This window comes from Ictidomys tridecemlineatus, chromosome 6 (assembly GCF_052094955.1).
Source record: "Ictidomys tridecemlineatus isolate mIctTri1 chromosome 6, mIctTri1.hap1, whole genome shotgun sequence".
In the NCBI taxonomy this organism is placed as follows: domain Eukaryota; kingdom Metazoa; phylum Chordata; class Mammalia; order Rodentia; family Sciuridae; genus Ictidomys; species Ictidomys tridecemlineatus.
Window position 1 is genome coordinate 160,638,473 of NC_135482.1, and position 27,304 is coordinate 160,665,776.

General features: G+C 40.1%; 1 protein-coding gene across 6 annotated transcripts in view; it reads left to right on the forward strand.

Annotated features, from left to right (window-relative positions):
* The window catches only part of Lrch1 (leucine rich repeats and calponin homology domain containing 1), a 185,873-nt gene extending 161,978 nt beyond the window's left edge, over positions 1-23,895 (forward strand). For 3 of the 6 annotated variants that reach the window (XM_021729741.3, XM_021729740.3, XM_021729743.3), the window contains 3 exons: positions 1,800-1,937; positions 5,423-5,500; positions 12,465-15,826. In XM_021729741.3, the coding sequence (XP_021585416.1) occupies positions 1,800-1,937; positions 5,423-5,500; positions 12,465-12,671 (423 nt within the window). In that variant the 3' untranslated portion in view covers positions 12,672-15,826. Of the gene's footprint in view, positions 1-1,799; positions 1,938-2,159; positions 2,313-5,422; positions 5,501-12,464; positions 15,827-21,373 lie in introns of those variants that run through there. The other 3 variants (XM_021729742.3, XM_005330188.5, XM_078015990.1) reach the window with 2 other exon arrangements.
* Positions 23,896-27,304: the final 3,409 nt, after the last annotated feature.

Here is a 27,304-nt window from a genome sequence, read left to right on the forward strand (position 1 = left end):
CAAATCACCAAAATTAAGCCAACTATTCATAAATAGTTATCCAGTTAAAAGGAGCTTTCTGTTGCAAAGCAGAAACTTGTATTCAAGGTCTTAAAATGAATTTCTCTAGTTCTGCTCCCAGGAGGATGGAGTAGACACACCTTTTCCTCCTGCTCCACTAAGCACATTTGAGTGTGCTCTGAAAGATTAAGAGAAGATGGGAGACTGGCTGAGGTCCTTGGGACTTGAGAAACAAGTGAGCTCCCGTGGGTTTTCTTTTTGCCTCAAATATCTCAGAGGCAAAGAGCTGAAGGAGTTAAAAACTCTAAAAGGCGCAGATTTTGGAAGAAAAAGGAAAAACCCCAACAATAGCCAATCAGGAAATGGGCAATCTAGCAGCACAGAAAACCTTTAGACCCTAAATTTGCTCGACAGCTAAACCCCAGAGGGAAGAAACCATGGTCCCAGCCTCACCGCTTAGTCAAGAGGGTTGACTCCTGCCTTTCTGGGCTGCTGAGAGAGAAGGCAGTGAGCAACCCGATCCCTGCTGCTAGTAAGGAACCTCATTGTTCCCACAGTACCAGCAGAGACCACCCGGGAGTCTGGATTTCCACCCTTCCCCACCCCCTGGCCAACTGAGACCAAATAGAAAACCTAGATTTCCACATTCACCTGGCAGTAACTAGACTAGAAGGTTCCCCCTTCTGCGAGGGCAGCTTTCAAAAAACAACCCGAGGTTTGAATAGGATTCAGATTCACATAACATAGTATAAAAATGTCCAGATTTCAATTGAAAATCACTCACCCCACCAAGGAACAGGAAGATACCAAAGTGAACACAGATGACAGCACTGATCTGGCAGAGATGTTGAAATTGGCAAATACATATTTTTTAAAAATATTTTTTGAGCTGGGTACGGTGGTGCACACCTGTAATCCCAGCAGCTCAGTAGGCTGAGGCAGGAGGGTCATGAGTTCAAAGCCAGACTCAGCAAAAGCGAGGTGCTAAGCAACTCAATGAGACCCTGTCTCTAAATAAAATTCAAAATAGGACTGGGGATATGGCTCAGTAGTTGAGTGCCCCTGAATTTAATCCCAGTACGCCCCCCCCCCAAAAAAAAGTTTGTTTTTTGTTGTAGGTGGACATAATACCTTCATTTTATTTATCTGTGGTGCTGAGGATTGAACCCAGTGCCTCACACATGCTAGGCAAGTGCTGTACCCTTGAGCCACAACCCCAGTTCACCTGGCAAATATTTTAAAGTACCTATGATAAAAGTACTTCTTTAGCAATGATGAATATAATTGCAGGAAAGGAAAAAATGGAGTCTTCAGCAAAGAACTAGAAAATCTCGGCGAAGAAGTAAAAGATATAAAGAACAAGTGTTTTTGTTTTTTTTTGAAAAACGACAATAATTGATGTCTCAACTGAAACATCATCTAAGAGCAAGTCGATCCTGAATCCCTCTTCCACCCTCTGCAGATGATCTGAACCACTCCCGGGTTTGGTTCTGATTTATCGCTTCATTCTGTTTTTGTGTTTTCATAGCTGAGGCCGAGGAACATTGCACTCAAGAAGTGATCTCATTGTTCCTGTCATTTCAATTAGAAATTTTGGACACAACTAAATTCTGTTTTTATGCCAAGAGATTGTTTATATTGTTTGAAAATATTTAAGTAATGTCAGCATCTTCCAGGTGTTCTTAATCCTTGTCTGCATTAAGAGACTGGGGACTTGGTTCATGAATACTTGTCCCTGTATTTTACCCTCGGTGGCCTCACTGTCCATAGTAACCGGCTCCCTTCTGATTCCCCCACAGAGCATCGAGATGCGGCTCAAGGTCACACTGCACGAAGACCTGGGCGCGGCCCTCATGGATGGCGTTGTCCTCTGCCACCTGGTCAATCACATTCGCCCACGGTCTGTCGCAAGCATCCATGTCCCCTCACCGGCGGTTGTAAGTACCACTGACTGACATAAGCAGACTCTTTAGACGGTATTTCTGGTTAAGGATGCCAGAGGGATCCCTGGGACCCCACTCAGATCCTTTCTGTTGGGCCCCAGACAACAAGAAGCCCAGAACAAAGGAATGGGTCCAAGTGAAGTGGCATTTCACTAGGAAGGGATGACATTGAAAACTAAACATGTAAATGGCAAGGAAAAACAAACTTTATTTCAGACATCAAGTTTAAAGAAATTACTGCTCGTGGTGCTAACTTCAAGACTAGAAGAATGTAAAGATTCATTTCTCACACAGCCTTATTCCAACGGTGAGGGTCTTTTTAGAAAGCTCTTGCAGTTAGTGGCTTCCCTCTAGATGAAATCTCTTCCCCTTTTTCATCATTGGGATGTTAGGGTTGTCCTGAAAAGATGTGCATTCTGTGGGAAATTATTAATGACCTGTCAAGCCAGAGGTCAGTTAGCTAATCGTGTATTCCACCCTTTTTGCATCTCTCTGTGCCAGAGACTTGCTGGCATCAGTGCCCCCCAATTTCTCATCTCCCCTATGGGGGAGACGTGGGATCCTTGTCCTCATGTGAGCCAGAGAGAACTGCAGTCTGTTCTATAGTTGCTGAGGCGCCAGGGAAGGAACCAGGGATAAGCTTGTCTTTGAAACCCACATAGAGCTTAGACAGACAGAGAAGAGAGAAGAATTTCTCTTCACAGCGCTGCATTAGGGGAGCGCAACAGAGTTTAGAGCTAAGAATGTAAAGTTTGGGTGAAAATTCTAGGTCTGTGTCTGACAGTCATAGGTAGGACTTTGGCAAGTTGTATATTCTGTCTTGAACTCGGTTTGCTCTTCTCTGTCATGGCATTGTTCTGGTGAGATGAGATACGACAGAGGGTACGCACACAAAGGTGAATCATTACTATCACTCATGATTATATAGAGAGCAGATGCTAAGAATCCTTAGCTCCTAATCTCAAGGTCCAATGCATTCAGTGTATTGGGAGAAAGCTTATGAGAAGCCCTGTCCCCATCCCTGTGCCCAGGAAAGTCTCATGATGGCATTATTAATCCTACTTTGTTTTCTCTTGGCAGTAGGAAAAGTGAGCCAATGATCCCATTTGAACTGTCAATTTCTTTTCTATACTATTGAATTCATTTTTTCTTTCAAAAGTGTGACTTGTGGGGAGACCAATTTGGCTTTTCTTTCAAATCTGACTCTAATAGCCTCAGTGGAGTATAGTAAATTCCACCCTTTGATCCAGTAAGAGACATTCTGGTATCTTTTGCAGATGGGGTTTAAACAGCCATAAGTTGCCTGAGCCATGCACCATGTTCTCATTTTATTATGTTTCCCCAATTACACAAAAGACACTGAGTCCTCAGCCTCCAACAGGAACATACAGCTATCCTTTGATAAGGTGCCAGAGGACACTCTGAGTCACGAATCTATACACTTTGTTTATTTTATTCATTTTTCCAGACAAACAATACCGTACTTTAGAAATCTTTTCAGTTTTTTCTTTTTATGATATTAAATTTTTTAATTGAGAAAAATAATGCCTGATTAGAGAAAATAAAGAAAAACAAAAGAGTGCACTAGGGATGTAGCTCAGAAGGAGAACATTTCCCTAGCATGTACAAAGCCCTAGGTTCAACCCCCAGCCTAGCAAAATAAGTAAATAAATAAATATTGAAAAAAAGAAAAATAAATCATCCTTTTCCTACTGCTCAAAGATAGTCATGATTAACCTTCTTCTTCACTACTCACATGTTCTGTACATTTATTCTTGATTATGATCTTCTCTCTGATATATACTCTTTAGGAATTTATAAAATTTATTATTCAAACCTAAATATTCTCCCACTGTCATTAAAACTCTTTCTAAATATCTGTTTTAAGGCATGTAATAGATTTTAGCCTGTGCTGTTACATTACATTTTTTTCTTTTGAGAGATACAGTTGGTTTCTGCATGTCCATTCACCCAAACTGCAGTGAGCTTCTTTTTTTTTTTTTTTTTTTTTTTTTAACTGTGCAAAATATTAAACTGCTAAAGTGAGCTTCTTGAAGCTGTTTCTGATAGGCCCGGCCACCGGCCACCTCTGGCCTGGAGTCTGCTTACTGTCTGTGCCTTTGCTCTCTGCTCCAGTCTATGGGCAGGCAGTTCTCTGCCTGGAAGGCTGCTGCCTACCTCATCTGCTTGGCCTATAGCAACCCCAGCTCCCAGTTCTCTGCTGCTTCAGTGTTTACGAGATGCAAACCATTCTTGACTCCTTGCGATTGGGTCTCCTTGTCGTTTGTATTTTTTCCCTTATAGTAACTCCTTCCCCACTAAGAACTGTCCTATTTTATATTACAGTTTCCTTTAGCTTGTTAATGTTTCCAGCTACCCTTGAGCTAAGTGACCACATGGTTTGCATCTTTTGGTCCCACAGTTGTTCTTTATACCAAGTGTAGCATCTAACACTTAGGAAACAGTAAGTATGGCTGTGTTACACCATTAGCATGTCCCAAGATGTTCTGGGGCGAGGGCAAAACCACCCGGGCAGCTGCTTGTCACATCTTATGCAGCCCAGCTAGGGGCACGACTCCCTTTCTAGCCAATATGAAGGATTTGTTTAACCTTCCAGAAGTTATTCTATGGGGGCAACATGCTTGCTTTCTTCTTTGTAGGTAGAGGAGAATGAGGGATGCCCTTTCATTTTCTTTTATTTAATAAATGCTGCACAGGTTTAGACTTCAATGATGATTGGCTTGAGTCCTTGTAAGATGTACTTCATTCTATTAACAGGATAAGGGTAGTCTTTGTAAATCATGGCTTCTACACAAGACTGTTGGGATCAGTTATGCTTCTTGCTTCTCTCTTAAGGAAACTAACAGTGGAATATTAAAAGTTAGCAGGAAAGAGTTTAAAATTTTCCATGCAAAAATTAGAACATATGAATCAAGTGAACATATTTTCCATCCCACACTTTCAAGGTCATCTGTAACAGAAGTCAACTCAGTGGTGAGATGCTTTGGGTTAAATCCTAAACACCCACTATTTTTGGTGCTGTTTACCTCATTGCATCTTTCTGATTAAATCTGTCACTTTGCTGAGGCAATTACTTAGCCTAATGAATTAAACCTTTTCTATAGAAATATGTTTGTTGATGCAGAAAGGTGATGTGTAAGGTATATATTTAGGTGAAATAAAGCAGGTTACACAGCAATATGTTCCCATAAAAACTGTGTGTAGGAGTGTGTGTGTGGTGTGTGCATGCACATACACATGTATGTATATGTATGCAGAAAACTTTGCATGCATCTTGGTATATATACATCTTATATATCCATATCCATACTTATATGAGTATACATCTGTATGCATACACATACACAATGTCTCCAAGAATACAGCCCAAACTATTAACAAATTTTATCTTTAGAAGATGTTTCTCAGTAATGTTTTTATTTTAATAATATGGTATTTCTGTGTATTTGTACTTATAGCCCAAACTTAGCATGGCCAAATGCAGAAGAAATGTGGAAAACTTTTTGGAAGCATGCCGAAAACTGGGAGTACCAGAGGTAACATCAAACTTTGTTCAAATAACCATGTCTTAGTAAAAATTTTATTTCATGTATGTGCTAGAACCATTTAGTGTAGGTAAAGCTTTGCACATTCTTTTTTAGTCTCAACCTTTCTCAAGGAATAATCTTGGGGTTTGTTATATAAAATTTTAATTTAAATTGCTCTATTTCTTTGGGGACATGAGCAGTGATATTAATATGGCTTTATAGAGTATGTTCAATGCTGAGGGAAAAGGGATAGTAATTTCTTTAAAATTTTGAAATAAATGTGAAATTCCAAGCTGGAAAAAAATTAATCAGCTAGATAAATGAGAATCAGTAGATTCTCTAGTCTAAGAACAGAAGTTGCTGAGGCTATAAATGAGCAAGTTCAATAGAACTTTGAAGCTGATGGTTTCCTTATTCAGAGCTCTAAAGAAGAGACCTATAGTAGCCCTAGTAACTGTTGATTTTCATTCCCTGTAGTTGCATTTTGAGTATGTGAATCAAATACTGAACATTGAAAATATGGTAATCATTGTTATTATTAAGGATAATAATAACAATGCTTGTGTGTTGCTTTATGTTTTATGAAGTGTTTGCATTTACTTTTCCTCCTTTGGTCTGCTGTAGGACCAGTTGGTAATTCTCTGTAGCCATCACTGTAATAAATGGAAATGGATAGCAATTTTATTTCCTATGAGTTCTTCTGTTTTTCCTAAGACCCCAGCATAGAGCAACTTAAAAATCTTGTCATGAGATACGGTTTTTGAACATGTGAAAGAATTAAAATTCAGTAGTTCTCCTCAGCAGTAGGAGTTACTGGATTTGACCAAAGTGATCCTACCCTTCTCCCCTCTTTTCTTCCCCTTGTTGTGTCTTTTTTAAAATATCCTCTTCTTGTTTTAATTTAGTAGATTAAGAGATGGTGTGGGGTTGGCAAGAGCCTTCTAATCTTTCTTTAGGAAAAGGAGAGCATTATGAAAGCATAATCCTTAACTGGGAGCTGTATCAATTAAGAAACTTATAAATTCATTTTGTAAAAGAATGTAACTTTTATCTAATAGACCAGATGTCTTTGTGATCAGTTCTGCTTTCCACTTCCAGTAGTGTGAGTCTGTGTCTGTGTTGTACATGTGCACTTTAATATTGCATATACATCCTTGACTTTGACTGTTTGTGAAAATTCTTGTATACATTTACTAATAATTTTTTCTTGGCCTGGTAAGATTTCCTGTGTGTTAATCAAAACTCCCATGCCAAGTTCCAGATGACAGATTATTCGTGTCTGGACTAGAAAGCACTGAGGAGTTATGGCCTTAGCCCCCTGGGATGATTTAAAACTCATCAGTGCAGGTTTTTGTTTTTGGCTTACAGTGATGAAATGCCCTTACCCATTTCTCTTGAGTAAGATGGTATTACAATTTCCTTTTAAAATAGGAAAAAGGAAATAAAATTACCATAAAAATGCAGAGCAAGATTTATTACAGTTTCTGGTTTATGCCCCTAGCATAGTGCTCCTAACACTAATAGGTAACTCATAATTCCCAAGAAGGTTAGATAGAGATGGAATGACCTTTTTTGCTAATGTTCCAATTAACTATGCTTAGTAAGAAGTATATCACTTGGAATTAAAAAAAAATTATTCTTAAGGTTTCAGGTGTTTTTCAAGTCTACTGTATGTGTGTATATGTGTGTTTGTGTGTGGTGTGTGTGTGTGTGTGTGTATACATGTTTATTTCCATCCTGATGGATGATGCAACAGCATTTTACTGGTGCCTTAGAGTTCCTTTAAGGTCATTGCTATTAGAAAAAGCCAGTGGCCAATTAAAATTCTTTAGTAAGAATGTTAAAACAAGAAAGAATTATTCTAGTGGAAAACCAGAAATTCCCAAATGGAAGACAATTGGAAAGTCTTGTTCTATACTCAAAACAGCATGTTTTCATCTCACAGAATGCAAAAGGACATGTTTCCATTTAGGGCTATTGCAATAAATTGTGGGGTCAAATGGCCTCCTCCTTCTCAGACACACATGTTCCTTTTACTTCTTAAGAGTCTCAATGTTTGAATGTACATGTGGCTCCCTACAACTGATGATTTACACTAAAAAGATAGTGTTATCATAAGAACACTTGCAGAAACATTCCATCTATAATTGGACATTTTGAAAGATTGGTACAGAAAAATCACAGAGGACCTGCATTATTACTTTTTTGCCTTCAATCAAACTTAATTCTTAGATAAAAAAAATTATATATATATTCATTAATTTTCAGTTATTAACACAGTTAATTCTCTCTACTCTGCAAAGTTTACTTTCTTTATCCATAGCTTATACATACACATACACCCCAGAGACCTTGAGTTCTGCATTTTATAAGCTAACTAGTTGACAATGTAAGTCATAATGACTAAGATTTCACAGCTGTATTCTAAGTCTATTTTTAATAGAACCACCATTTAAAACTACAAACTGAAGTTAGGATAAATAGCTCATATGGTCTATCAGGTGCACATGAGTGGAAAACAGTAGCTGAACAGATTTAGGTAACAATTACATATGAAGTCATTTATTGCTATCATTATAGTTCATTGTTTTGGTTTTTTGGTTTTTTTTTAGAAGTCCCCATGAGCACAATCCCAGCTCTTCACCCCAGGGTTCATGAAATAGCCATGTGTGATGTAGCAGCCTATGGTTTGTTGAGCATTCAGGAAATGTGTCTACGCAGGATGATCTGATAGTACCTAAATTCACTGGATAAATAGTAGAGGGCGGTGTTCAAGACTGTTCTTGGGGAGAATTTTAAACCCAGTTTTTACAGTAGGGTGGAAAAGAGTGGTTCTAGACTGACTTTCAGTAAACATGGCTTCTTCCATTGGCTTCATGCAGACTTGTAGGGAGTGTTAGCAGCATCTGTATCCTTGGTGGTACTGAGGCCAGATGGTCAGATCATGCAGCTGTCCTTGACCTCTGCGCTAGCTAGCATCAACTTGGCTTCTGAATCCTTCAGGAGAAAGTTTTGTATCACCTGTGAATCTGAGTCTAGTTAGGCCTTGGGCTCATGGGGCCATTTATGAATCTGCTGAGTTTCTTTTTCCATTTCTGAGTCAGTTTGGTTGTTGCTGGCTTCTGACCTCTGTGTCAGATTCATGGTTTCCAAATGGATCCACACTTAGGGTTGTTTTAGAGCTCTCATTTGTGTTCTCTCTGGGTGAAAAAAAAAATCTCTTTAATTTATGAAGCCTTAAAAGTATTAAAGAATAGATGTTTGGTTCACCAGGGAAATTTGTCTACTCAATTTTAAATAAGTAGCCTTGACCTCAGAACTCTGTAAGGAGTAAGGTCCTTAGTTGAACACTTTAGATGAGGGGACTTTAAGTAGAGATGCACTTGGTTCTAACTGCCTGGCCCTTCATCTCCATTGTATCTCAAGAGTGAAAGCACACAGGGACTCATCTGAGGTGGGTGGCAGATACCTTGATAGTCACTGGCCCCTTCCTGCCTGTGTGGGCAGCCCAGGGTCCTTTTAGGTCTATAGGAGGATGTTTTCATTCCATGTCCACAAGCACAGGTCATTGGTGTCCCTCAGCTTCTGCACCAGCCAAATGGAGTTTTAAAACTAAAAGCTTAACATAGTTCAGAGGCTAACAATGATGGTTTTAATGTAAGTGGAATTATGGCTGAGTTTTTCTTCTTTTGTTGTGCTTTATAGTGAGATTTTAGATCTGAAAGTAATAGTGGTAGCTTTTCTGTGACACACCTATTGTGAGGGTTAGGTCACTTACATTATGTAACTGGTCACATTTTTTTGTGATTCAAAGACGGTATATAAATTGAAGCCATTATTTTTTTTTGTTGTTTATTTGCTTTCATCTCAAGGAGAAATATGTTTCGTTTCCATTCTTGAGCCTTGTACCTCTCCTTCCCTTCCCCTAAATCAATGACTTTTGTTTCATTTTAAATCATAACCCACACAGTTTTGGGGGAGGGAGAGTGGGATTCTTCTTATAATATTTATTTCAGTGTTGCATTTATATTGGTTAATTCTGAGGTTGAATAACCAGAGATATAGACTGACAGATTTATCATTACACTAATGTGTAAATTCATTTTTTTTAAAAGATCCCAGCTCTAGCTTGTAAAATCAATGCTTCATTTTTAGGTAGTCTGTGCTACTATTTATGTGAGCATCTTTTCCCTGGGAGATATGCCTGCTGGTCACCTCTGGCTAATGGTTTGATGGTCTTTCATATGTGCATGGTTGAGAATAAATCATTTTAGAAATAGCATCTTTGAAAAGTTTTTAATTATGTTTTGAGATAAACTAGTTGCTAATTAAAAATCAGTGTTACCTCTAAGTTCATAAAATTGGCAGTTACTGGAAATCCTCTATACTTCTCTTCCTCCTGGCCACCTTACACATGTCTGTGAATTTGGACTTTTTTGGAATGACCGTCAACATTCCTGTGCCATGATATTTTAGATTAAAAATACTTTTATAAGCATAGTGAGTTTTAGAAATATATTTAAATTAAATATATTCCAAAGTGTTTTTAGAATTTAGATTATGTGACACCCAGAACATCTATGAAAATTAAACCCTTTGACAGATCTGTCTACATTTCTGTTTCTGTCCATAGAATGTGGGGAATCTGAGCCGATCTTAGTCATGTCCTTGTGTTCACTGTAACCAGATCATTTAACCTCTGCTGATTGTGATTGTTGCTTACTGGAATTGAAATGTACATCCCCACACTTGCCTCTAGGGGTGCTTGAGAGAATTGACTGTGTTTTTCAAACACCTTCAAACATTACAGATAGTCTGTAAACATATGGTGAGGTTTTACCTCTTTAAATTTCCTTGGGTTTTAGTTTTTTTCCTATTTCACTTTTCAGAAATATCATCCCTAAGACCTGCGCATTGGGGCTAAATTTTGGCAAGCACAACCATCAGAACATTCTAAGTTCCCTTGGAAATGTCAGCCCTGGTTGGCTTCCTGGGCTCCTGGCAGGGGCTAGAGCTGGCTGCTGTTGGCTCTGAGACGTGGGTGGAACCTGATGGTTCTCAGGTGGCCACAGCAGCCATACTCCACATGGTGCTTGTGCCGGTTCAGATTTTCCCTATCATATGGGCTTAGACCCTTTCGTTTTTCTTTGGATGTCTTGATTTAATTTAAACCACCCAGAGGCTTTGGCTCTAGGCCTCACCCACTTGAATGAAGCCCAGCCTCTGTGACATCATGACACTGCTTCCTAGATAAGAGGAGTGTTCTGTGCTTCCTTCCTTTGTATGGACTGCACTTCTGAATGGGCACCTGGGAACTGCACAGGGGTCGGACACGAGTTCTTTGATGGTGGCTGTTGAGATGCAGATCAGCCGTGCGTGCCCCATAGAGTTCTGGGAAATAGACTGAAGTAATTGCTGGGGATAGAAGGCTTTGCTGTTAACACAGAAACACCAACTTTTGGGGGGAAAAATATTACATGTCTGCTTTGCTGGGATCTCCCTGGTCAAGCACAGCATTGCAATGCAAAATTCTCACTGCAGTAGATAATTTCTCTTTAGACGTTTCCCCATCTGTTAATCCTCGACCAGAATCTGCCCAGCACCAGTGTAGTCTAGCGTATTGTAGCTGTTCTAGTTCTTGAGAAAACTCTTTTAACGGTAGAAGCCTGGTTCCTCCAGATCCTCTGAGGAAATATGCATGATCTGAATAGCTAGAATATGAATTTCTAATCTTAAAAATCCTTTAAGAGTATATTTGTCTTCGTAAATTAAATAAAACTGAACATTTTTATTCAACTCACCTGACATTATTTCTGTTTATGTGAGGACAAGCTAACTTCAGAGGATGCAAGCAAGACAAAAACCTTTAACTTAGACTCAGTTTAAAGCTGCTCTGTGATTTGAATCCTCTTAGCAAGGAAGCTAAAATAAAAGGGCAATGTTATTGTGAAGTATGTAAAAAAATATATAAATATACTATATATTTTTTCAGTGCTTTGCCTAACATGAAAGTAAAATTGCCTTTAGGAGATATAGCACATATATTTTCAATCCTTGTTTAATTTGCAACAAAACCACAAATTGTCTCTCTCACTGTTATCAATTAAGTTCTGTAGCTTAAAATTCATGTGTAGGAATTAGGCATATCAGAAAATTCTGCTTCCTGACAGCATTAGGCCATCAGGAGTCAACTCAGAAGACTGAGTGTCTCATTTTTGCACTGAGTTGATGCAGTGGATATCTGCTTCCTGACACAGTTGGTTGACTGTTGAGTAGGTGAAGTATGGAGGCCTCTCCTCCCACCACACCTGAGTAGTGATGAAGGAATTTAGGTAATGACCCTACCTGGGATTGTACTGTCATTTCTAACTGCGCATCCCAGAAGCTTCCTTTAGATTTTTATTTAATGTGTTATTTGCAAAAATGTGCAATTTAATGTACCTTTCGACACATGTAGGACACACTTTGAACTATTTCTCCAGACTTTATGAGTAGTCCTAAAACAAAATTAAAGGGGTGTGTTAACTCTCAGATAGAAACAGACCACATAGACTAGCATAAAAGATGCATTAGGAGAGTCTTGGGGGTGAAAGAGAACTTTAAAGTTCAAATTATTTACTTTTTAGTAAGGCTAAGTCCTTAATGTCCCAAGCTCTTATGTTTAGGCCATTGGTGAGCACATGTATCCCACTTGAATCTTAAAACTGTTTGAAACCAGAATGGTGTATAAATGAGATTGTAGGTGAAGGAGTTCTTTGTCCTGTTTTCATAAGGCATGTTGGGTATTCTACTTTCCTTTTATAATGGATTAAAAAATCTTAGATGGTAGAAAAGGTTTGACCTGCTTGAAATAAGGATATACTCCTGCCATTTGCTAGTAACCAAAAATGTGTGCTTCTTTCCAGCTGTTCTTCTGTGTATTTTTAATTGTATGCACTGTCTCTTTCTGTTCTACTGGCTGCCCTCGGAATAGGCTGACCTCTGCTCTCCGTATGACATCCTGCAGTTGGATTTTCGTCACATTCGAAAGACTGTTGACACTCTGCTGGCACTCGGGGAGAAACCCCCACAACCAACCTCTGCCCTCCGCTCCAGGGACCTTATAGGCTTCTGTCTTGTCCATGTTCTCTTTATAGTGCTGGTCTATATCACTTACTGCTGGAATGCTCTATCCGCCTAACGTCTGCATGTGCCTCCAAATGCTCTGCTCTGGCCCCTGATCCATTCCAGGCTCCTTCCTCCATTTGAGCCTTTGTCTTGCAAACTTCCATCCTTGCCCTCTCTTCAGTAATCTCTGAACATTTGCAAATCAGATTTTTTTCCAGAAGCACAAACTCTGTAGAATGCAGTTCCCACTCAGTAATGTCTCTCACTTACTGAAACCCAACAGGGACAGCAAAGCGTGTCCATACCTCATGTTCCCCCGTCCACATGATGACAGCGGCGATGAGCTTCTGCTGTGCTGGGTAGCAGGGAGAGGGCTCCAGGACAGGAACAGATGGGGTTTGCTATACGGAAGTATTGCCATTTAACTCCAGTCCTAATTCAGGATTGGGCAATTGAACTGTAGAGGGGTCACCTTGCAGAAGAGACAGAAAACCAACATTTTGGCCTAATTTGCTCTATAAAAATCTTTAATAATACCACTGTTGACCAAGCTGAAAACTACCATCTGGAGGATGACTGCTTTGAGGGCCATCCAGTTGGATTCCTTCCTGTTTCCTGCAAAGGGGGCCGTGAGGGGCCCTGAGGAGGCCTGGTGCTAACTTGCACCCTGAGCAAACCCTCTGCCCAGGCAGCGGTGCTCTAAGGAAGTCTCTTCCTGTGATGGCGCCACCTGGAGGATTCGTTTACACACCGATTTTACTTATTCCTTGTTAGGTCTGTTCTCAAGTTCCAAGAAAAGCATTTTGCAGAGGGATTTCTATTTTTGCACAAAGTCATGGATCATTTTGCTTTTCTGCCACATCACGTAATAATTTCAGGTCCAGAATGTGATGGATTTGACTGTATTCATTTTCAAATAAAACCATGAGTCATGGAACATTCTTGGTCCTGGGGCTTGGGTTACTATGGCAGGAGACAATAATAAGATTGCTCTTACTTTAGAAGAATGTAGTTTCTCTAAGGGCTTGAAATTTCCATTTAACCTTTAATTTTCTGTGGTTAGCAAGCACACTGTTTTATTTGTAAATTAACTTAAAGGACCACATATCAGCCATCTCTGCTTTTGAAGCAGTATGACAAGTTCATAATTAAAAGACAAAAAAAAAACAAAAAACAAAAAAACAAGTTGACTCAACAAGTTGACTCTTATCTAGGCCAAGATGTTCCTGGATTCTCGGATGTCTTTTTAGAAAATAAAAAGGCCCTGCTCCAAGGCCAAGCTGGTTTCTCTCTGTTTCATTTTACATCCTGTTTGCCAAATGCTATTTCTTGGATTGAAAAGGTGATAGATAAATTTCTCCAATGCAGACCGTCCCCAGACATGACTACTAAGAAGATGATCTTATTTTTCTGAACATTTTCATGAATCCAGGGAAGTTGAGATTATGAAAAAACCCACAGAGTTAAAAGAATATATTTATAAAGATTCCTTGCTGCTAAATCAGATCAGTTTATTTTAACAGGAAACATTCTTTACATGACAATATCTTGAGTTGCCTGAGATTTCCCCTCCTGACTTTGTGTGGATTGGTAAAATACAGGGTATGTGAAAGTTATCTAACCTCAGTTGTGTCTCTATAACTCTCAGATGTACTGACTTGCCTTTGGTGCTATCTTGTACTCTTCGATCTGTAACAATAAAAATCCCTTTGTACAATGTCTGATGAGCACCCTGAGCCATAAATTGCTTAATAAACACATTTTGGATGATTATTCCAAGTTTTTATTGGCCAACTGATAAGTTTTTCACATGCACCCAGAGTAGGTCTCAGTGTTTTCCTCTGGCTTTGCTGTGCGATAAGGCTTGCTTCCCTTTAACGGTGGCCACTGTTGGGTGTTTCCCCCCTTCTTTATGGGAGGAAAAGGGGAAAAGAGAAAACTTACAGGGTTGTTACCTGAAAACAAAATTACTATCAATAAAAAGTAAGTAGAACTCTTCTATGCAAGTAGATTTTGTTTTCAGTGTTGATTTGACATAGTTCTCTAGGTATGTTTGTATTTCAGTCCTGACATCCAAAGGATTCTTTGGACATACCTCCATTTTTCATGTCATTAATTTATCTGTACCTGAACACATTACACTTGTTGGGATTTGTTGGATGATGCTTTCCCGTTAAGTAGTATGCTAGCTGACAATTAATTCAGCCCTTTAAGCAGATTTTGAGTGAACTTCCTTTCCCATTACCAAGCCATTGATTTCTATTTGGGATACCTGGGGATGTAGTGGGGATACCTGGCTGACCTCCCTAGTACCTGAGAGGTGGTCGGAGACTCAGCTGTGTGACTTCTTCTCTACATCTCCATCTTCTCACAAGAAACACTGTTTTCAGTACTCCCTTCTAATACATGATAAAGAGAGGCAGCTATTCACTCACACTTTCCTTTTGAAATGGCCATTTGTGTTCTCTGTCTCAGTTCCTCCTATTCAGTGTCAGGATTTCCAAAATCTGTGACAACTAACAATTTCTAATAGTTCCTTTTATTTTATTTTATTTTATTTCAAAAATGTTTTTTAATTGTTGATGGATCATTATTTTATTTATTCATTTATGTATGGTGCTGAGAATCAAACTCAGTGCCTCACACGTGCTAGGCAAGTGCTCTACCACTGAGCCACAACTCCAGCCCAGTTCCTTTTATTTATGGACTCCTGATTCATATGCACTTATTTTCCCACTCAGGAAATGAAGGAACCCTGCTGATCTCCTAAGACATTTGAGTAGGATTTTATTAGAGAGAATAGATATGTAGAGGCAATGGATCTCCCAAGACTAATTAAATTCAGTGTGTGGTAGCTTGGATTATTTCTAAAATTCACATCAATCCCCCAGTAAGTCATAAGGGTAAAGAATATTACACCTAAGAGGAAAAATATGGATGACATATTAAAATTTCTAGAGCCTGAGAGTGGTAAAATGATTATGGATTTTGTATATTTTAAGGATTATGGATTATATATAAATATTTTGGGGATTTTTTTGTTTGTTTGTTTTGGATCTGGGATTGAACTCAGAACTTCACACATGCTAAGGACACACTCCACCACTAAGCTACATCCCCAGCCCCTGAAAAAATATTTTAATATGATTTTATTTCAGTAAATTTGGTTTTTAAAATTAGGCTTCAGCTTTCAAAAGTCATTTTCAATAAACAACTTGATATACAGAATGTGTGCTTTGTTCTTCTCTAAGATCCTCAGGGTCCATCTAGTTTCTTGGCTTTCACAGTAGCTTTGTTCATTCTTGTGTTCATTTAATCGTTCCTCAAATATTGAATGATCACTCTTCGTGCAAGGCCTCATGGGAGACCCTGGGGTTAAAAAAAAAAAAAAAAAAAGACCATGACCCATGGCCCTGTTCTCAGAAAGCTTACAGTCTATACCAGGGGGTCAGCAAGCTTTTTTTTTTTTTTTTTTTTTTGGAAAGAAACAGATAACACATGATTTCCAGGGTCTATGGTCTCTGCTGGGACCGCTTAGGTGGCCTTGATAGCATACATGCAGCCATAGATGATACGAAAAAAGAATAGGTGTAGCTGTATGCCAGTAAGAGTTTATTGACCAAAGCAGAACTCGACCGTTAGATTAGCCTTCAGGTCGCAGTTTGTGGACTCCTGATCTGTGGATCCCCAGAAAATAAAGAGGAATTCAGGTGATAAAGGTTCCAGATTCTGTAGAAGACATGCAGAAAAGGACACCTGACCCTGATGGGGCCTGAGGGACCATGCATGCTCCCTGGGACAGTGACACTTACACTAAGACCTCGAAGAAGTGTAGGAATGGCCAAGTGAAGCAGGGAGAGGAGGGAAGACAGAAAAGGGGTAGTTGGGTACGGGGAACTAGGTGTTCTAGGAAGAGGAAGGGCTAGAGGGTAGCCTGCTCTGAAGGAGAGAATCAAGGAAGGTGTGACAGATTCTCTTGTCTGCAAGAGGTTGACATGGTCTCCATTTTACCTTGGAAGAAACTGACCCTCAGTGACAGGAATGGAACTTGAAGCTTTCATACATAAGATAAGACACAGATCGTTTTAAGGCTCAAATAATTTGGTACCAGAACTTTACATTTAAGAAACATATTGAACCAAAGGAAACAAGACTGGAATGATTGACATCATTTTAGCCTAGTGGCTGTCCTGGAAGTTTGTGCAGCTCTGTGAGAGCGTAAGAACCTTCAGGGAGAGGAATCAGCCGTGACAGCAAGTCAGACTGCACCTTCCGGGCATCCTCCCCAGCTTTCACTAAGGACAGAAGCCACAGGAGCTGAGTGGCAGAGCTAACTGACACCTTTCCCTAAGTTGAGGGTTCCCTGGTCCCCTTTGATGTAGTTGATGGGACTTGTCATCAAAGAACTTGAGGGCTGAGGGACCTCCTCCTATATCATGACTGAAGACTGAACATCCTGAGTTGATTGAGAATTTATGGGAAACAGCATGATGTCGTGGGAAGAACCCTGGCTCTAAGATCCAGGACTTCCCAGCTGTGTGACAAAGGCAAAGTTACCTTGAACTGTCCTCCATTTCTCACCTGTAAAATGGAGATACTAATGCCTACCTTGCAGGATTTTCATGAAGAAATGACCAATGCAAATCTGTAGATTTGGTGCTAGGCATATGGGGGTACCCAAGAAGTCTTTACAGTTAGCATTTAGTCTTCATTGCTTGCCTACTTTTCCTAACCCTGTTTGCTGTGGCACCAAAGAGGAGTGGATGAGAGATGTGAGTGAACCTAATGGAGTCCAACAGTGGAGAAGTCACACAGAGCATTAGTTTTTCAAGCAGAGTCAGAAGTGTTATTTTTATTTTTTTAAGAGAGAGAGAGAATTTTAATATTTATTTTTTAGTTTTTGGCGGACACAACATCCCTGTTTGTATGTGGCACTGAGGATCCAGCCCGGGCCGCACGCATGCCAGGCGAGCGCGCTACCGCTTGAGCCACATCCCCAGCACAGAAGTGTTACTTTTATGCAGGATACTATTTTATGACCCTACTCTGTGCCTTTAAACACACACACACACACACACACACACACACACACCACCGAAGAAGTCCGTGGGTATCCTAGGCACCTGCTGTCACATACCCAACAAAACCTCTAGGATCCCATAACACTGCAACTTTGGTTTATGTAAAGTCAGTGCACACGTGCAACTATTTCTGTCTAAGTCCATTATACAAGGGTCTTCTGGAGGGGAAGACCACACCTTCCTAGACCTTCGAGGCCCTTCTCTTCTGTGTCATTTTTCATCTATTCCAATTCTACAGCAGTCTGTCCCTGTTCCAACCTTTGAGTGCATTTCAGGGAATGCAGTGGGGTAGATGCTCTGGCAGGACCGATCCTGGGTACCCTCATCTCCCAGCTCTGGCAGGGCTGCCTTGTTCATCCTTCACCCAGCACCAGGGTTGGAAATTCCATGAGTCTTCAGCCCGTTCCTATGATGTAATAACCAGAAATGCCTTCCTTAATTAAAAAAAAAAAAGGAAGGAAGATTTCTGTTTTCTTGTGCTAGTCTTTTTAGGTATTAGAGTGATCTGAGGTTATCTCTGGGCATCTTTAAGGGGGCTGAATGAAAACAGAAGGGCAGGAACGATGCAAGGGGTACCATAGTTACAGACTTGCCATGGTTCAGTTTACAATTTTTCAACCTTACAATGGTACAAAAGCAACACACATAGAGCTGTTCTCTTTTTTCCCTTTCAGTAGAGTTTTATTATATAATTAGCCTTCCCAGGCTTTTTGACACATGCAAGCTTTAAATTTTTAGATAATCAATATTTTGATCTTTTCCTTTGTGACTTTTATCTCACAGAAGTATTTCTTTATTAGCTTAGAAAATCTTTCCCCATCCATTTGTCAGAGAAAATATTAAATGTTTATCTTTTGTTTTTTTTTTTAATTTAACTTTTTTATTCATTTTGAATTGATTGTAGCATTTGGTATGAAGTGAAGACTTATTCCCACCCCACCACCACCCCAGTTCAGGCAATTTCCCCAAGGCCCTGGAAGATGATGGCAGGAAAGGGTAGGCATTGATAGGTCGCTGCAGATGTCCCCTCACCATGCCCCAAGGAGTTGTCATCATTCATCCCAACCTGGCTCATGACTCAGAAAGCAGACACGACCACCACCCTTTTTTCTCATGGACATTTGGTCATGAAATTGGCAAGCAGCATAAACTCACATGTTCCCTAGTATACATTGTCATGCTATTTTGATCCACCGGGAACTTTGTGAAATCATGGTTAAAATTTTGCTTTAAAGAATTGGCTACTCTATGTGGACATGTGATCATTTCTGTTTTTCTTTTTGGGCGTGGGATACTGGGGCCTCATGCATGCTCAGCCCTCTCCACCAGGCTACACAGCCCCTCTTATTTTGAGATAGGGTATTGCCCAGTTGGCCTTTTGCCTCAGCCTCCTGTAGCTGGGATTACAAGTGTATACCACCACATATGACCATTTTTTTTCTTTTTCTTATTCTTTCTTTCTTTCTTTCTTTCTTTCTTTCTTTCTTTCTTTCTTTCTTTCTTTCTTTCTTTTTTTTTTTTTTTTTTTGGTGCTGGGAATTGAACCTAGGGACTCTTTGCCACTGAGCTACATCCCCAGACCCTTTTCATTTTATTTTAAAACAGTCTCATTAAGTTCCCAAGGCTGGCCCTGGGAACTGTGATCATTCTGCCTCAGCCTTCTGGGATTAGGAATGCAACACGACACTCAGGTACATGTGGCCATTTCTTAAGGCCTGAGGTCCAAGTCTGAGATGCTCTGCACTTTCCACAAGTTAGGGAAGCTATAGGGACTGGGGATAAGAGATTTGAGAGACAGTGCAGGACCCACTCAACTGACAGTTGAGACTGAGGAACAAATTATTGGAGATGTTATGGCATGTCTTTGAAGTCCAAAGTGCCTGTATCTGTGATGATATTTTATGGAGAATCCAGCATTGAGACAGCAGCTGGAAGGCTTGTTTCCTCAAGAGAGAGTCCTGCAGAAGGATGTGGTCCTCTGCCGAGCATGTGGCTTCATGCCAAGCACCAACTCTACTGGGCCTGACGCAGGTCCCAATTAGACTCGACTCGCCTCGACACAGTACTCTTCAGACTTCAAGAAAGGAACTCTTGTCATTTGTGACACATGGATGAACCTAGGATATTGTATATTAAATAAAGTAAACTAGACAGAGAAAGACAAATACGGCATGATCTCACTTACATAATTAATCTAAAAATGCTGATCTCACAGAAGTTGATTGTTCAACAGTGGTTACCAGCGGCTGGGGGACAGGCCCAGCATGGAGATGTTGGTAAAAGGTCACAAAATCTCAGGAAGAAGTTTAGGAGATTTATTGTGTAATATAGTGATTACAGTTAATAATATATACATCCTGGAAACCCTGGGCTTCATTGTAGGCCACTTGTGCAGTGCTTGACTATTCCGGGTTTAATCCCCAGCAATACAAAAAAGTAAAAATAAAAATTGCTAAGAGTAGATTTTTGGTATTCTTACTGAAAAGAGAAATGTGAGAGAATGGATTTTTAATTGGCTTGATTCATAACATGCTACAATGTATTCTTGTGTCAAAATTTATGTTGTGCCATAAATATATACAATTTTTATTTGCCAATTGAAAAATAAAGAAAGAAGCCAAGTGCAGTGGTGCACGCCTGTAATCCCAGCAGCTCGGGAGGCTGAAGCAAGATGAACACAAATTCAAAGCTAGCCTCAGCAGCTTAGTGAGTTGCTAAGCAACTCAGTGAGACTCTATCTTCATTTTTTAACAGGGTTAGGGATATAGTTCAGTGGTTTAGTACCACTGGGTTCAATGCTCGGTGCCTAATAATAATAATAATAATAATAATAAATGGGGACCATTGTGGAGAACAGACCATCATTATCAGGTGAATAAGAGAGAGTTTACTGGGGTCTTTTCTTGGCTGAGGAGACACACCCTGGGAGATTCCCTTATATGATGTCAGACTGGGACCAAAGGACAAACATGCAAAATTATTTCATCGTGTTATAAACTGTTTTGTGAAGCATGACAAGTTCCACACTCAAGAAGTGCCTCATGGAGTATTTTCCTTGAGGAGTATGTCCTGGATATTTCCCAAGAGCAAAAATGCAACTTGAGAAAGTAGTGGGACTTTTGTGTCTTGGACAGTTTTATGCAAGAGCCTTAAAAGAGGCTCCTGAGGACTGTGGTTAAAATTTCTAATGTGTGTGTCATCTGAAATCACGAAGAAAGGATGCCAGTCTTCCAACATACATTTCAGAGATCACAGGACATAAAATGAATTAAATCAGGGTTTCCGGTCAGTATTATGGTGTGTTGTCTTTATAAATGAGGACTTGAGTTTCTTTAAAATGTGTGAGAGGTGAGTGGCAGTGTTGCCTTCTAAGAACACAAGCCATTATATTGTTGATGTGTGCTTTTCAAACAACTCAGTGTAGCTCAGCTATTTAATGTAAAAGTTTCTTAAATGTTTAGATCTGTGGCAGATTTCAAGGGTTTAGGAACTCTTCTGGAACAACTCTCACATGTGACAAATCGTGGATGTTCCCTACAAACAAAGAAAAGGCTTTTTGCATTGGGTTATCAGCCAGGGAAGGAGCCCAGACCAAGGTGATCCAAGGTCTATGACAGTTTAGCTTCCATCGGGGATGTCACAGGGTTTTCCAGTTAGAGTCCAGTCAACTAAAATTTGTTCTTCTTCCTTTTAGGAGAAACTCTGTCTACCCCACCACATCCTTGAAGAGAAAGGCCTGGTCAAAGTGGGCATCACCGTGCAAGCATTACTTGATGTCTCCATCACGAAGGCTCTGTTCACATGAGACCAAGTCTTCTCCTCTGGGTCAGCTTGAACTGTTCTCCCATGGGGATCTTGGACTCTGCTCCTGGCACCTCTTCCACCCTCTCCCCCACTCGCCACCTGTCAGTTCCCCAACTCTAGTTGCATTGACAAGGTTTAGTCTCAGGGAGGACTTCCTACCTCTCAGAGCTGACCTCCACCATTAAGACTTGACAGGTGTTCATCTGGAAACCAGTGAGGGAGCTGGTGGAGGACTAAGTAGCACATCATTGCCTTTCTCCACCTCCGTCACCTTCCATGCTCACCGACTGCCATTACCAGAACGCCAAGCACAGCTGTTTTGCAGCAAGACACATCTGTTTTATTAAAACCAAACTCGTTATGGATTTAGTGGGGGGTGGGGGAGGGGGATACAATCAGGTTTTTCACCACCAAATTTTTCAAGAAGTTTCTTGAGACCATTGCCTTTTAAAAACTATTTTCGACATAACAAAATATTTATATAAATATTATTTATTAGTGAGTTGTTATTCATCCTTTGGATGCAAATTGTAAATTAGGAAACTATTTTATTACTGCTTTTTTGTGGTTAAACACTTTATTTTAATATTATAAATATTGAGTTATTTTCTATCCTCTTTGGTGTGCAGTAGATCTAGGTCTCAATCATGTTTTCTGGTGTATATGATTCAGAAAAAAATTATTAAGCAAAAAACAGGTGCTTCTGTAACAAAAAAAACTCTTTCTGGGGAGGCATTAGTTACACTTTGGTTTGTGGAACATTGGTCTTATTTATATTTCTGCATTCCATTCAGTTTCCTACATTCCAGCAACCCTACTGTCCCCCAATACAATGAACTGACTGAAATCAAGAGAGCACCCCAAGGTTATTTGTAAATAGCTGTGATGGATTTAAAACAAAAGACATATTAAACTTGAAGATAAAATGTGAAAAATTATTTTTTTGGATTCATACTTCTTTTGCTATGCACAAAACATTCACATTTTAACACAAAATCATGAGTGTTTTAGCATCATCGGTCTTGAAGTATAGTTTTGCACTGTGATTTGTGTAATTAAGGAGAGTCTAGCACCAAAGGTAGATACATGAGGAAATGGTCTAGGAGAGTGGAGGTGATTAAAAAAGATGATTGTCTAATCAAAAAGTTTTAAGGGAAGTTTCAATGGAGTGATCAGAAATTACTTAAGGCACATAGGACCTGGATCAGGAAATAAGCACTTCTTAAAATTGCTAGTTTTAAAAGGAAATGACTCTGAGGGGTAGATGTGCTCAGTTTCTTATAACATAGTTGGTGTTTTTCACAGTAGTCTGGAAAGTTCTGCAAGATTTGTGGTCTCTGGTGCAAAACCTGAGAAGCCACGTGGGTCGTCAGTGAGCCTGTGGGCAGCTGCACCACAAAGACAGGCGAAGAGGTCAAGTAAGTGGAGTGTGTGAGGCTGTGTGGTCAGGGAGGAAGCAAGTGTGAACAAAACAAGATGAAAGGAACCACTCAAGGAGAGGGACCATCTGTGTTAGTCTGAGATTCACAGAAGGCTTCACAGGTCACAACCACCTGTCATGCAGTGCCACACATGTGCACTCCTGCTGCATCGACAGTGACCCCAGTCACCAATCTTTCAAAGTTCTGTGAATGCTGACTGCACTTTCAACCTCTGTGGAAAGTCATTGGAAGTTTCTAGAGCAGCAGTAGCCATATTTGTAGACATAAAGGTGAATGCAAAAGAAAAGCCATCAAGAGGACAGTGTGCGTTGAACACACACCAACATCAACCAACACCAGGGCCGCCCTCCGTGGGGGAGGGCAGAGGTTTCTGAATAAGGAAATTGAGATTGGCAGCTAGCAATTATTACCTATCAAATGTACTGTGCACTTTAACCTAACTTAAAATATATTTTAATATTTTCCTGTACTGCACAAATACCTGTTTTGTCAAATAGTGTAATGATGTAAAGATGAAAGGCATTTTGAACAAAGAGCGTATACAATTTAAGCAACGTTCAAAGGTTGATGATGTAAAAAGGAATTTTGTTGGCTGCACCTTCACGGGCATTTAGAATGCAGGGTCCTGAAGTATTTTTGTACATGTATATATGGCAACGTGAAGCTCTATGTAATCATTGTTTTCAGAGATTTTTTTTCAAAATTAAAATATTTCTTTGGATATTAATTTTGGGTATTTTTTGACGTTGGCTGTATAATAAGAATGGCTTCAGTGTTTTGTAAAATGGCTTTTTTTTCTTTTAGATCCAGTTCTTGTATAGCTAAGATGTCTACAAGATCCTTGTATACTGTTTATATGTGCAATAAAATGTGCATGACCAGCTCACAGTACTGAAAGTAGACAGTGTATATAGTGCACATTCCCTCCTTTTATTATTTAACAGCCATTAAAACTTTGAATCTGTGTGAACCATTCTTCTGATTGACTTACCTGTCTGGTGCAAAGGTCGGCTGTTGTCACATACAAAAAAAAACAAAAAATCATTGACAAAACAGATTGTAGCAATCATATATATAGTGAATTCGTATGTGTGTGCATATATGTCTATATATTGTATATATGTGTATAAGCTCTGGGGAATCAGAAAATAGTTATATCAGTGCATAAAATATATACATAACTATCAGTGTAATCCCCAAAAATATCAAAAATAAGACTTTGGTAGCTATTTATATATAGTTTATCAGAAAATATACAGTTATGACACACTGGAGTCTGGATCGAGGCTCCTGAGGCATCTCTAAGCACACCCCGGTTCCTTAGCCTATGTAAAAACCACAGGATCAGGTTCTCCCATTGCCACTGCTTCCTGTGGAATTGGACCCCCAGAGTGAAGTGGCCACTTCTCTGCTAGATCTGGGCTAGTGTCATTTTCCTTAAGGATGCAGTAGAACTTTGGTCAAAGAACAGCTGCTGTGAGAATGTCAAGTGGAAACAGTAGCAGGTGGTTTCCATCTTCCCATCCCACATAACACGCAGGCTCCAGGACCATTAGCCTGAGTGAGGACAACACAGACCAGTGTCAGGGCCTCTTGTTTTAAGATCTGCATCTACTAAGTTGAGAAAAATCTATTCCTGGGTCACGATGTTCTGATTTGAGGTGCTGCTGCTTTGCCAAGCTCCACCATTTTAGTCATCCCTCTGCACCGTACAGAAGTCTGGTGCTTCACGGGCACACATGCTTCAGTAGACTGGAGAACTGAGAACTCTGTAAAGGCAAAGGGAGGGATGGTAGCAGGGTATGTGCCCTGAAGGGGGCCTGCCTGGGGCAAGTGAGCATCAGGACCCTCCAACAGTGGATATCATTGTATTGGCGACAGCTGGGGAAGGCCCTGGCCAACAGCTGCAACTGGGAGCTCTTCTCGGACAAGACTGATAGATCTGGCAGTAGTGACTCCTCATCTTCCATCTTCCACAGGAAGTCAGCTAGCAGACATCCATTCCAGGTAAGTCTGGGTCTTGGGGATGATATGAAGGAAAGAAATTATCTTAGAAACTGGCTCTTGTGGTGCATGGGGACCACGAGTGAAGCCGGGCTCCACTCTAAGCCACTCTGTTCATCCATACACCAGTGTTTAGCAGGAGGCTACTGTGAATCAGGTGTTGCAACTGAACTGTGCCCTAGTAGAGCAAGGCTGCCCATGTGCTTTGTTCTCTGCTGATTCTCCAGTGTCTATAATAGTGCTTGCATAAAGTAGGTACTGAAGAAAAGCCAAATAGAAGAATTAACAAAACCATATATGTTGGTTCAAAAACTTAACCATAACCAGGTGAGGAAGAGGTTTAGAATGGATACCCCACGCCACATGCTTCTACGGCAAGGCTTTTGTGGTCCTTATAGTGATGCTGCCCACCTGGCTATACTTTACTGGTTCAGTAGCAGCCACTTTACAATTTACCAAGGAGTCTCTCCACAATGCTATTGTTTGAATGTTTCCCCAGGGTTTATGTGTTGGAAACTTAAGCCCAATGCAAGAGTATTGCAAGGCGCGACCTTTAAAATGTGATTATGCTGTTCCTGTGGGGGTGGATTCATTACTGTAGGAGTGGGTTTCTTAAAAAGGATGAGTTTAGCACCCTCTTTCTCTCTAGCACACTCTGGCCCGTACTCCCGCCATGGACGATGCTGCATGAAGGCCCTCACCGGATCCTCTCCCTCCATATGGGGTTTCCAGCTTCTGAAACTTGTGAGCCAAATAAATTTCTGTTCATTATAATTTACCTCATCTCAGGTATTCTGGATGTCAGCATGGAATGGACTAAGACACCCAGGATTTTCTTTCATTTCCTGATAATTGAGGATAGAAGACATAAAACCTAGAAAAGACCTAGAGGAAAAAAACTGATGTGCAAAGAGAAGCAGGGATAAGACACAGAAAAGAATTCCCTGGTGATTGCACTCCTGGGTCCAATAAGAACAGAGCTCTGTATTTCTGAAGTTCAGGTACTCCAACTTCCTTCCCATGAGGACTTCTAAGGGGCTGTGACTTTTTGCTTAAAATCTATTTCAGTTGGGCCTTATCACTTCCAATGAGGAATGCAAACTAATACAGAGAAGCTGAGTCTCAGAGTCTTCAAGTCATTCAGGGTCACAGAGCAAGGAGATTTGGTCTCAGCTATGTCAGATGTGTGTTCTCGATAGACAGAGGTCTTCTAGCAGGTCTGGCCTAACTGAAGTCTCTAGTGTTCAAAAAAAATAAAAAATAAAAAGCACAGGACAATGAGCTATTTGGAGATACAAAGGAAAGCATATTTTTTTTTTTTGTGATAAAACCAGATATACTGAGCCTATCTGGGCTGGTTAAAATGCAAAGACAGATCAAGACTAGAGCAAAAAATAAGAAAAAAGGAATTTACTAAAGAAGGCTCTAGTTTCCCTGCCACTTTTTTCTCTCCCAGTTTAATAAGCTATTTGTGTTGTTGTTGTTGTTATTCTTCTTATTTCATTTGGGGATTTTTCTCCCTGTTTATCAAAGTGATACATGTTTATTATGTATAAACTTTGGAAGGTAAAAGTAAATTAGGGAAGATCACCTATAACTTCATCATACAGGGAATGAAAAAGACTATCTAGAAAGCCTGGCATGTGCTTCTTGGAATTTTGGAATTGGGGATCTGGCATCTGATACATTCCTGACAAACCCTGAGCTCTTGGGGTGGCAGAGCATAGGGCAGATCCTGACCTATAAGTGACCTGTTTCCTCCATGGTGAGGCATGGGACACGGTTTCTCCAGGTGGGACTCTGAGGAGAGGCAGCTATCTGAGGTTGCTTTGAAAGTGCTGGAGATCATTTCTTGATGGGTGAGTGGATAGGACTGCAGCAGAAAGACTGAGGGAAGGATCAAGTTGTGACAAATCCTTAGCCTTGACTTTTTGTGATAAGCAAAGTCAGAACAACTGTGTAAAGCTGGGATCTCAGAAGGATGATTTTGGAATTCATACTTAAAATCAAAGGAGCCTTCTAACATCTGGGATGACAGCCTTTTTGTCCTATACGGTCAGTTATGGGCTGGGTTACACTATTTAAAGCAAGAGGTATTCTATAGTTGTCAGGCCATATTTGACCATAGATGGTCAATTTATACTGGAGTTAACATCCTGATTAAACCCATCATAAATTATCATCCCGATTAAAACCAGCATAAAGATATTGTAACAGACCTAATCTAGTGACACAGTTTGGATCTGAAGTGGCTCCCAAAGGTCTATTGTAAGCAAGACAGGGACATCTGTATAGCTAAGGGTCTGAGCTATGGCTATTCACTCTGGAAAACTATTTTCAAGAGTTCATGGTCAACTGTGCTTCACCTATTTGAA